The sequence below is a fragment of the Dipodomys ordii genome, unplaced genomic scaffold (assembly GCF_000151885.1).
Source record: "Dipodomys ordii isolate 6190 unplaced genomic scaffold, Dord_2.0 Scaffold247, whole genome shotgun sequence".
Lineage (NCBI taxonomy): Eukaryota > Metazoa > Chordata > Mammalia > Rodentia > Heteromyidae > Dipodomys > Dipodomys ordii.
Genome location: NW_012267463.1, coordinates 219,558 through 232,142, shown reverse-complemented (window position 1 = coordinate 232,142; position 12,585 = coordinate 219,558). Strand labels below are relative to the sequence as shown.

At 44.1% G+C, this 12,585-nt stretch overlaps 1 protein-coding gene across 1 annotated transcript in view; it reads left to right on the top strand.

The window, feature by feature from the left end:
• Positions 1-1,383: 1,383 nt before the first annotated feature.
• Mylk3 (myosin light chain kinase 3) overlaps positions 1,384-12,585 on the top strand; it is a 35,066-nt gene continuing 23,864 nt past the window's right edge. The window contains exons 1-2 of the mRNA XM_013036069.1: positions 1,384-1,845; positions 11,457-11,547. Coding sequence (XP_012891523.1) covers positions 1,384-1,845; positions 11,457-11,547 — 553 coding nt within the window. The remainder of the gene's footprint in view (positions 1,846-11,456; positions 11,548-12,585) is intronic.

Here is a 12,585-nt window from a genome sequence, read left to right as displayed (position 1 = left end):
AGATCTCAGCCTCCTGAGTAACTAGGATTACAGGCATGAGCCACCAGCACCCGGCTTCAGTTTGAAACTCTTATCTCTAATTAACCGCCAAAATCCAGAAGTAGAGCTGTGTAGAGTGTAGAGCTGTGTAGAGTGTAGAGTGCTAGCCTTGAGCAAAAATTTTGCTCAGGGACAGTGCTCAGGCCCCAAGTTCAAGCCCTAGGATTGGCACAAAAAAAATTATCATCAGAGTTTACCTTGATTGCTTTTATTCAGAAGTGAGAGGCACCAGCACCCCAGCCTTTGTGCCTCATGACCTCAGGTTGTTGACACATTTCCCTCTATGGGTCCTGCTTTCTCCCCATGAGGGCTGGATGAAGAAGGTATCAGACTGCTCTGTGGCATCAATGGAACTCTGAGGCGGCCCTTTGTGATGCTTCTCAGTGACAGCCATAACATCTCCTATTATGTCTGCTTTGTATGTTGGTGCTTCCGTGAATATTTCATTCCAACTGAAGGGTTGTTGAGTCTGTGAGACTCTTACCTACAATTAACCAGCAAAAATCCAAAACAGGAGACACAAACTTTGTTGCTCTCAAGGGCCCTATGCATGGTACCTGATAGCTGTATTGTCATTACTGGGGGATCAGGAGGTTACCTACAAATGTCCCCCACAGGCTTTGCAAGGAACATGCATGACCTATGGGGCAGCATTTGGCAAATAGCCTAAGCTGTTGCCTCTCTGTTCTATCTTTAGGTATAAGTGACTAGTGAGTTGAGGCATGGGGAGGGGGACCTACAGACTTCCCCCATAAGCAGTCTAAACCCATATTTCAGGCATCAGCCAAAATGAGACCCCAAAAGTATTTGTTTTGCAGGAATATCAAAAGTTTCATTATGGTTAAGCAGTCTTATGTTTCTTTCCACTGGTCATGCTTTTCATTGTAAATTAGATTTACGTGTGGCAGGTAGGAGCCAATCTTTTCAGTGCTCAGGGTTGCTAAAGCCCCTTGAAGAGTATAGTTCACAGGTATATACTTAAAGGATACTTCCCCCTTCCCCCACACCCCCAACTTTAACATAAGCTACATGAAGTTTGGCCTGCCCAATGCAGATTCTTAAAATACTTAATTATCAGCAGCTCTCAAAGAGGAATGTTGTAAAAGTCCCACCCCTCCCCCCCAAGGGCAGAACTCAGCCTGTCACTCCTGGCCTGTGGTTGAGTAGGAGATAGGCAAGCAGAGGCACCAAGAGGACCTGGCTGTCTGGGATCCCAAACAGCCTGGGCAGACTGGATGGGTTGGTGCTGTGGGCAAGGTGGGTAGCTATCAAGGACAATGAACTTCCACACACACCCATCTAAGTGAAACAGCGAGGTCTCATCTTTGCCAAGCCTGAACTGAGATGTCAGGAGCCTCTAAGGAAGATTTGGGACCTCAGCGTCTGCCAGTGTTGGGCAAGGCCTGCTTAACCACAATGGACAAAAAGCTTAATATGTTGAATGAAAAGGTGGACAGACTCTTGAATTTCCAAGAAGATGTCACAGAGAAACTGCAGTATGTGTGCCAAGGGATGGGCCACCTAGAACAAGGTCTGCACCGGCTGGAGTCCTCCCAAGGGGTCAACAGTGCTCCTCCAGCTGATGGCCAGACTGACTGGCCTGAGGTCCTGGAGCTGGTGAGGGGTATACAGCAAGATAGTGCCCAGCATGGCACTAGACTTGAAGCCTTCTTCAGGATGGTGGTGGCTGTAGAGAGGGCCATGGCATTCGTGCAGGCCACATTCCAGAACTTGAAGGTGGTGGATTTCGTTATGCAAGGCAATGTCCCCTGGAGAAAAGGCAGCCTGAGTGACGGTCCCGAGGAGGTTGGTGCTTACTTCCCTGCCCTGGTTGGTAAAGAGGCCCTGAGCCCTGGTGGGGACACTGCAGGATTGTTCTCCCTTGTACCTCCTGTGTGTCCCATTAATGGGGAAAAGGAGGGTCTCAACTCTTGTTGGTGTCCTGTGTAGCCCAGTGGATTTCCAGAGAGCACACTGTCTGCTGTTCCCCAAGGAAAGGAAAGGTGTCCTGGCTGAGATTATGGGCCTTGGGCAGCTTCTAGATGTGGAGGATAATACCTGGAGGTTAGGGAGAGAATGTCTTCATTGTCTCCAGAACTTCTTTTCTCTTCTTCTTTTCTGCTTCTCCCTACTTAAGGTGGGAGACAGGTGTCAGTGCTAGTTTCCTTTGATAGCTCCTGTCCAGAAACTCAACCCCCCTCCCCTTCCTGTCCTTAATCTTGTCCCAGAGTGGGTGGAATGGGAGACAGGCAAGCTGCAGCTGCCTATGGGGAGAGGAGTGTTGACAGCGACCCATAGAGGACAACCAGCTGGGACCGGAGCCTGGAGGTGGAGGTGGCATTTCTGAGAGAGACTTTCCAAAGGTTGCATAATCCAGCCTGATGGGTAATGGAAGCTTAGACACTGGTGGGAGTGGGGGAGGTGTATAGAGGGGACACTATGTTTGGGAACAACTGAGACGACACTCAGACAGCCTGGAGCCACCATTCCCTGTTATTGCCGCCAGCCTGTGGCAAGGATGAGCTGGGGTCTAAAGAGATTTGTGCTTGGCCCAGTGCAGCCAGGCTGAATCTAGCCTAGCTACCCATTCCCCAACCTCACAAGGCAGACCTCTCCCCATGCAACTCCTTGCTGTCTGACCTGCAGCTCCAAGTCTAGCCCGCAGGATAAAAGGGACCCCTCCCCTTGCAGTGGCTCTTGCCCCTTGATACCAACACAGTCCTTATAAAAAGAAAATTAACTGTGTTAATGTAAAAAAAAAAAAACAACCAATAACTTTAGAAGGAAAATTAAATTAAGTTTATGTGTACATAAACTTGTGATACAGGAGGGCAGCACCAAAAAGGAAAGAAACCCAAAGTGGGAGCCACATCTCCTGTCTGTTTTATCTGAGGTCCCCAGCAGCACCAGTACCAGTTTCTCTGCACCCTTTCAGACCTAGGATCTGTGTCTATGAGCCAATTACTATAATGTCACCCTGTTTTCTGTTTTGTTTTCATGCAAACATTGTGCCATTATTCTGGTCTGGGTGGTAAGGAACTATTGCTTTGTATTTATATTCAAAAAGCTTCCTCTTCAAGTTTCTTAAAGTTGCAAAGTACTGTATTTGGACGATGTCTTAATTTGTTAGCTAGTCTTCTTCTTATTTTTTCTCACTTTTAGCTCTGATAAATAACAAATCAGTGGATATCCACAGAAGTATGTCTTTGAACACTAATGTGAGTTTATCTGTATGATATACTCTAAATAGTAAGTGCCAGGCCAAAGGGTAAATTTATATCAATAATGCCTAACTAGCCTTCAAAAAAATAATTCCAGAGGCTAGGAGTTCTTCATAAGCTAAGCCATGGGGTCTGCATGTGAGAACTGAACTAACCCCAGATAGAAAATATTCAAGGGTGGCTGGGTAACAGTGGCACAAGCCTGCTATCCTAGCTACTCAAGAGACTGAGATTCGAGGCTGAGATTTTCCCAAGCAGGAAAGTCTGTGAGAATCTTATCTCCAATTAACCACAAATCTAGAAGTGGAAGTGTGGCTCAAGTGGTAGAATACCACCTTCAGGTGAAAAAAAAAAACGTTGAAAGGACAAGCCCTGAGTTCAAGCCCCAGTAATGGCACAAGAAAAAGGGAAGAAGAAATAAATATTCAGGAGAAAACAATTGCATCTGTGCTTAACATGTGCCCATTTTTTCCTTATGATTCATTCCTAAATAATACAGTATAACACAGCACTTGCATTGTAGAATGGAAAAATAATAGATAAAAGAGATGATTTAGAATACACAGGGGTTACACATTGTTATCCAGTAAGAAAACAGAGAAGCCACATTTTGAGAGGTCAAATTGAGTGTTTATTGGAAAGCTAGCGAATGCAGGCAGACTCCTATCATAAAGTCCTGTAGCCCCTTGATTACACTCAACACTGTCAGAAAACTGAGCCATGAGAGCAAGAGAAGAAAGATAGAGCATAAAAATACCGACAAACCAGATTGGCAACTATGAGGAGCTGAAGTGGGATACCATGTTGACCAGGAGAAGCACCAAGAGACAGGACAGAGAGATAACAGACAGGAGACACATGGCATGGTGTATCCATGCTTGAGCTTGTCCAGGCCTAATGAGGGTCAGGTTAGGGGGCAGGGTCAGCTTGAAAGTTCATGACCCAAGACTGGCAGGTCCAGTAACCTATTGTCCAAGTCCCAGCCCTTACCTCTAGGAATTCAGGCATGCCCATCACCTGGGAGGTAGGGCTTCTCTGCCTCCACCAAGGCAGAGGTGACAAGATAGTGCCAGTTACACTCAATACCTTATCATCCACCACTTGGCCAAGGTGGCGCTGGTTAGATTCAACATCTCTTCTTCAACATAAGCTATAAATCAAGACTGCATTGTTTCTCATCTGAGACTGGAGCATTTGTAGATTTTGGTAACTGAAGGGCTCCTAGAACTAATCTCAAGTTTTCCATGTTTTTAAGTTTTTTGTGTTGAAATAGTTAAAAACACAAATGTAAGCTCTCATTTCTTTTTTATTTATCAGACAGGAAAAGAATGAAAATGTTGAATAATATTCTTTCCTTTGTGCCAGTAATGGGGCTTGAACTCAGGACCTTAGACACTTGTCTAGCTTTTTCCACTTAAAGCTGGTACTCTACCGTTAGAACTACATCTCCACTTTTGGCTTTTTGATAGTTAGTTTGAGAGACAAGAATCTCTCAAATTTGTCTTCCCAGGCTGGATTTGAAACAGGATCCTTAGATCTCAGCCTCATATATAGGGTTAGAGGCTTTATACAGACACTGAACAGGAAAATATGCTTTTTAGTCAATGTAAAGGCAGCAAACATTCACAGATACATTGGAATGACTGCTATGCCCAGGGGTAGAATAGTTGTTTAGCACATATAATGCCCTGGGTTTAATCTCTAGCACCAATAAACAAAAACAAAAAAGGCCACACCCACCCAACACAACAGCATCAACAACACCAACAAATAAAAGTATTTTAGCATTAATATCTGCAAAATAAACATGTGGGTTTTTTCCCTCAGTACTGGGGTTTGAACTCAGGGCTAGACAAGTGCTCTGACTACTGAAGCTATACCTACTCTTTTTGTGTGTGTGTGCCAGTACTGGGGCCTGATATCAGGGCCTCAAGCTCTTATTTGGATTGCTTGCTCATGGATGGCATGCTATCACATGGCTCATGCTTCCTGGCATTGTGCTGGTTAGTTGGAGATGATGTCTCACAGACTTTTCTACTTAGGCTGGCTTCAAATCTTGACCATCTAGGTCTCAGCCTTTTGAGTAGCTATGATACAGATATGAATCATTAGCACCTGGCATATACCTAACCCTTTATTATGTGCTTATTTTTCAGATAGGGGCCATTCTCAGACTTTGATTCTTCTACTTATACCTCTTACTTAGATGAGATAATATCCAGGAGCCATGTACTTCAGTAAGAAAGACTATTTAAAATATATAATCAAGGTCTAATTCCAACTACTCAGGAGGCAGAGATCAGGAAAATTGCTATTTAGGTTCCCTGTGACAAAAAAAATCCAATCTCAACAAATAAGCCCAGCATGATGGTCCATCTCTGTAATCCAGATTGTGAAAGAGTCTATACATAGGCATACAGATCCAAGGTTGGCCCTGGGAAAAAGTGGGAGATTAGATCTTAAAAAATATTAAAGCCGAGAGGTCTAGGACATGGCTTGAATGCTAGAGCTCTCATACTGGCCCTGAGTTCAAATCACAGTACCCCCACAAAACCCCCATTAACCATAACTAGATCTAGAAATAATGGTAACTTCTAATATTACTTGAAGTTAGTATTCAAATGTCTGTGATCAGCTTATACTTTAAAAAAATGGGGAGGAGAGATGGTGGTACTCAGGGCCTTCCACTTGGTAGGCAAACAATTACTTAAGCTACACTTCCAGCCCTTTTATCCTTTATTTTTTGCTGGTAGCTGGCCTTGGATGCAATCCTACCCCTGAATCCTTCCTAACTGTGCCACCATACCTGGCTTGTTGTTTGAAATAGTCTTATCAGATTTTGTTCTGACTGGCCTCAAATTGTGATCTTCCCATCTCTCTATCTCTGTCTCCTCCATGACTAGCATTGCATTTTTGTGCTACTACAATTTGAATTCAGCCTTCCACTTAGTAGGAAGTACTTTAAAGTGAGACTTTAAAGTCTACTTTAATTTTTTAAAGTTTATTTATTTAAATATGATCCAAATAAAGCACTTGGTTATATGTCTATTAAAGCTTACTCTGCTATTGAACTAAGTCCTCTATTGATAAAGTATTTAAGCTAGCTTGGAACTGGTGGCTCATACCTGTAATCCTAGCTACTCAGGAGGCTGAGATATGAGAGTCACATTTTTAAGCCAGCCCAGTCAGGAAAGTCTGAATTTTTTTTTTTTGTCGGTGGTAGAGCATGAACTCTGGGCTTGGGCGCTGTCCCTCAGCTCTTCAGCTCAAGGCAAGCACTCTATACTTGAGTCACAGTGCCACTTCAAGTTTTCTGGTGGTTAATTGGAGATAAGAGACTCATGGACTTTCCTGCCTGGGCTGGCTTTGAACCGAGATCCTCAGATCTCAGCCTCCGGAGTAGCTAGAAGTATAGGCATGAGCCACCAGTGCTGGTTTCTGTGAGATTCTTATCTTCAATAAATTGCTCAGAAAAAGCCAGAAGTGGCACTGTGGCTCAAGTAATAGAGTGCTAGCCTTGAACAAAAAGAATCTCAGCCTCGGGGAAGGGAGGGAGGGAGGGGATGGTAGGGGGAAAACAATGGAGGGGGTAACAATGTTCAAGAGGAAGTGTACTCATTACCTCACTCATGTAACTGTAACCCTCTGTATAGTATCTTTACAATAAAAAAAAATTAAAAAAAGAATCTCAGGGACAGTGCCCAGGCCCAGAATTCAAGCACCAGGACAAGCAAAAAAAGAAAAGAAAAGAAATTAATACATATATGCTTTTTTGACCTTTAGTTTTAAGACTTCCATGTTGCCCAGGATAGCTTTGAACTAACCATCCTCTTGCTTCAGACTACTGAGGCACCACCATATTCAGCTAAAATTTTTAAAATCTTTTTATTAAGGAAAATTATAAGCAATAAGAGGTAGACAGATATATATTATAGGCTTTGCTTACATTTTATCTAAAGTTTATACATCATTTATAGGTTTAAAAACTTTTGTTGTTTTTTTGGGGGGTCTGGTCGTGGGGCCTGAACTCTGGGCCTGGGCGCTGTCCCTCAGCTCTTCAGCTCAAGGCTAGCACTCTACCACTTGATCCACGGTGCCACTTCCGGCTTTTTTCTTTTTGCTTATGTGGTGCTGAGGAATGGAACCCAGGGCCTCAGGCATGCAAGGCAAGCGCTCTACCACTGAGCCATCTTCCCCGCCCCTATACAGAACTCTTATAAGTCAATAAAGACAGAAAACAAGGACAAGAGCATAAATAAATAGTTCATAAAAATGCAAAAGTTTTCTTATCTGCATTACTCCAATGCACTGGTACTTGATTGACATCTCTGGTCCTACCTGCTGTACCTACATGCTGGTTTGGGTCTAGATTCCCAGTGCTATTGTTAAACTGCAGCCTTTACTTCCCATGGCTAGTCTTAGAGAAGAGATTTAGTAAGTGCCCAGTGAATTAAGATACAACTGCAGCTGTTGAACAATTTTTCAGTTGTGAAAACTGCATTACAGACTTTCTGGAGATACTCTTTCTGTAGTACACTTTCTGGAGATACTCTATGTTCACTGAAGAGAGTAGGGGTCTAGCTAGGTGTTAGTGGCTATGCCTGTAATCCTAGATATTTAGGAGAGTGAGATATAAGGATGGATAGAGGTTTGAAACCAGCCTAAGAAGAAAAGTCCAAGAGTCTTTTATTTCCAATTAACTAGCAAAAGGCCAGAAGTAGAGGTTGCCTTAAGGCATTCTGCTTTGAAAAAACCAAGTGAGAGAACAAGGCTCTGAGTTTAAGCCTCAGTTATGAGAGAGAGGGTTAGAGACAGAGAGAGAGAGAGAGAGAATGAGATTTGAAATGTGTGCGCTGACCTTGTGAAGGTTCTGCTTGGACTGGCTCAGTGAACTTGGTTTGGTTGTAACAGTGAATTTGATTATTACTAGAAACCAGGTGCTGTCTTAGAAAAAACAGCTTCAGGCTCAGCCAGGGCTGTGTCTGAGTCACAGTCAAGCTGTTCAGTGTCCCAACCCTTTAGAATGGGATTTGAGGTCTCTTCAGCTTCTACAAGGAAGAGAACAGAAGGTTGCTGAAGACAGACCCTGGCTGTGGGGCAGTGGAGGCCCATGTGAATGGGAGGCGTGTGATTTCCTACACTAAAATCAGAAAGGGAGAGAACACTCTGAGCCCAATAAGGTCTGCCAAAGGACAGTGTGTACGAATCCCTTCCTACCAGTGGGGGGGTTGGTGATAATGCCTCCAGTTCACCAACTATGCGGTTGGCAAGACAGGGGTGGCAGGACAGGCAGAAAAGGGAGCTATCTGCTAAGCAGAGGGACTAGGCCACACTGATGACATTGATGATATAATAACAGCTGCTAGTATTTTTTAAATGTTTGCATATACCAGGCACTGGGCTGTGCTCTCCATGTATTATCTCCTTACCAAAAAAAGGGCAAAATTTGGTGTCCTGGAATGCCAAGGGGTGAGTAGAACTGAGAGACATGGGCACAGTGAAGGGAACCCCCAGCCTTGGGGCAGGGAAACTGAGGAGGGATATATGGGATGCAGTTAGGGGAAGCTGTTCTAACACTTTACTACTTGGGCATAGATTTGCCAGCTGTCCCCAATATTGTTTCAAGACAAGCTGGAACTTCAAAGTCCTTTTAGTCAAATGTATTAAGGCATAATAATAAAATAATTATTTTGTTAAAGCATAATTTTTTTATTTTTTTGGGGGGTCTCCAGTCATGGGGCCTGAACTCTGAGCCTGGGCACTGTCCCTCAGCTCTTCAGTTCAAGGCTAGCGCTCTACCACTTGAGCCACAGCACCACTTCCGGCTTTTTTCTTTTTGCTTATGTGGTGCTGAGGAATGGAACCCAGGGCCTCATGCATGCAAGCCAAGTGCTCTACCACTGAGCTACCTTCCCAGCCCCAAGCATTTTTTTTTTTTTGGTTGGTTGTGGGACTTGAACTCTGGGCCTGGGCACTGTCCCAGAGCAATTCAGCTCGAGGTGAGCACTCTACCACTTGAGCCACCACTTCTGGTTTTCTGGTGGTTAATTGGAGATAAGAGTCTCAATGGTGCTTCTGCCTGGGCTGGCTTTGAACCTTGATCCTCACATCTCAGCCTCCTGAGTACCTAGAATTACAGGCCTGAGCCACCAGTGCCCAGCTCTAAAGCATAATTTATACACACAAACTATAAACAATTTTAAGTATATAGTTCAACAAACATATATACCCCAGTAACAACCACCACAATCAAAATACAAAACAATTCTATCTCCCCTGCCCACCAAAAGTATCATATAATTTTTTTTTAAAAATCTGGATTTTTAAATGTTGTAAACTAAAAATTTTAAGTGCTATATGAACCAAAGAGATTGTGTCCTGATCTGTTTTTGGCCTCTGGATTCCCAGTTAAGAACATATGTGGCCAAGAGAAGAGAAAGTCCCTTTACTGATAAGTGTCTTGTGTGTGGGTGCTTGGACCAGAGTGGCTGCTGTTAGTCATACCAGGAGCCATATTAGGGACTTCACCAGTGAAAGACTCAGAATCCCTGGAAGCAGCCAGGGGGAGCAGAAGGAGGTTGAGACAGATAGTTAGATTTGCTTGTGAATTCACTGCTGGATGTGACCAGCATGCTGAGTGCTTGGAATGATGCCAGGCAGAAAGCATGCCACATTAGTGCTGGTCTTGGGCACAGTATTTGAATTTAAGGGATAGATGCTGAGTGCCCCTGTGGGCTGGCACTTACTGAGTACCTACTATGTGCTGCTCATATCTCCACCCTTTGAAGCAGATATTACCATTCCAATTTTATAGAAGATGGTGTGAGATGCAGAGAAGTAAGAAGATTGGCCAAGTGGTGAAGATGGGATCCAAACTTAGCAAGGCAGCTGGGTGCTAGTGGCTCAAGCCTGTAATCCTAGCTACTTAGGAAGTTGAGATCTGAGGATCTCATTTCAAAGCCAGCCCAGGCAGGAAAGTCCATGAGTCTCTTATCTCCAATTAACCACCAGAAAACCAGAAATGGCGCTGTGGCTCAAGTGGTAGAGTGCTTGCCTTGAGCTGAAGAGCTGACGGACAGTGCCCAAGTCCAGAGTTCAAGCCCTATGACTGACAAAAAGCCACCACCAACAAAAAAAACAACTAGCAAGACTTTTTGGAATCTATGCTCCTAGCTCCATGCTTCACTGGAAGTGTTAGTGGGGGATCCTCCCACTCAGCCTCCAGGCAGACATTACCCATTGATGTGGTACACCGTTCCTGAAAAGCACAGACATTTTGATTAAAGAATCCTGCATAAACCAACATTGTAGTAACTGTGAATATACACACCTGTAAACTGCTATACTGTTAGCTGCATCCTCTACTTTCCAGAGCTGTTACTGTAGGAGATGAGCTGATTTTTTTTTTTTGTTTGCCAATCCTGGGGCTTTAATTCAGGGCCTGGGCACTGTCCCTGAGCTTCTTTTGCTCAAGACTAGCACTCTACCACTTGAACCACTATATGTGGAACTGAGGAATCAAACCCAGGGCTTCATGCATGCTAGACAAGCACTCTACTACTAAGCCACATTCCCAGCACTGAGCTGATATTTTAAGATGATTTTCCACCACTGGTCTTTAGTCTTTGAGGTTTAGTCTATTTAGAAGCTTTGCCAGGGGCTGAGTCTGCCCCTCAACAGCAATATAGCAAAACATTGGAAAGGACCTTGGTTCTGAGTTTGAAGCAGAACTCCTCTTCTTGTGAGTTTTATTTATGGCCTCAAGAAAGCCTCACTATGCCGGGTGCTGATGGCTCACGCCTGTAATCCTAGCTACTCAGGAGGCTGAGATCTGAGGATCGAGGTTCAAAGCCAGCCCGGGCAGGAGAGACCATGAGATTCCTATCTCCAATAAACCACTAGAAAACCAGAAGTGGCGCTGTAGCTCAAGTGGTAGAGCACTCCCCTTGAGCTGAAGAGCTCAGGGACAGTGTACAGGCCCAGAGTTCAAGCCCCACGACTGACCCAAAAAAAAAAAGCCTCACTATACATATTCCCCAATATAATAACAAATAATATTTATCCGCTACTCTTACTGTGAACGAATTATGTGAAATAACCTATCTTTATGCTAAGTACCTGGTAGTAGGCAACAAATGTTTGTGGCTGGAATGATGGAATTAACAATAATGATCATTGCTTTTATGGTTATTTTAGAACAAAGAACAAGTGGAAGAAAAGGGAGCAAAGCCAAAACACATACTGAACACCAGAGGTGTGCAAGCAGACCTCAAGGGGCCTTGGGAAGGTGAGCAGACCATTTGCTCCTCTATATCATTTTAACAATGGTTTCACACTAAAACCCTAGCAATGTGATTTCTGGAAAACAATTGAAACTGCCTTTTTCTTTTCTCTTTCCTTTCCTTTCCTTTTCCTTCCTTCCTTCCTTCTTTCCATCTTTCCTTCCTTCCATCCTTTGCTCTTTCTTCTCCTTCTGCTTTTGGTGCTGAAACTGGGGCTTAAACTCAAAGCCTGAGTTTCTTTGCTCAAAGCTGATGCAGTACCCCTGAGCATGTCTCCACTTTTGGCTTTTAACTGATTAATTGGAGATAAGCATCTCACAGACTTTTCTACCCAGACTGGCTTTGGACTGCCATCTTCAGATCTCAGTCTCCTGAGTGGCTATGATTACAGGTGTGAGTCACCAGTACCCAGCTTAATATATATATATATATACATTTTTTTTTTTGGGTCCAGTCATGGGGCCTGAACTCTGGGCCTGGGCGCTGTCCCTCAGCTCTTCAGCTCAAGGCTAGCACTCTACCACTTGAGCCACAGCTCCTACTTCCAGATTTTTCTGCTTAGTGGTGCTGAGGAATTGAACCCAGGGCCTCATGCATGTGAGGCAAGCACTCTACCACTGAGCCACCTTCCCAGCCCCCCAGCTTAATATTATTAAAATGGCTTGGCAATTGCTTTTTTCTTTATTTTAGTTCTCATATATTGCTAATTGTCTGTCTGTTTGTGTGCATGCACACGCGTTCATGCACGCATGTGCTTTGAACTCACTTAGCTTTCTTGCTTATGACTGGCACTCTACTATCTGAACCGTGCCTCCAGTCCAGCATTTTCCTGATTAATTGTAGATGAAGGATCACAGACTTTTCTTTCCAGGCTTGCTTCAAACTGTGATCCTCTGATATCAGCCTCCTGAGAGACTTAGGATTAGAGGCCAGTGCCCAGCTTTCAATTGCTATTTTGTTTTTTTTTTTGGGGGGGGGTCCGGTCGTGGGGCCTGAACTCTGGGCCTGGGCGCTGTCCCTCAGCTCTTCAGCTCAAGGCTAGC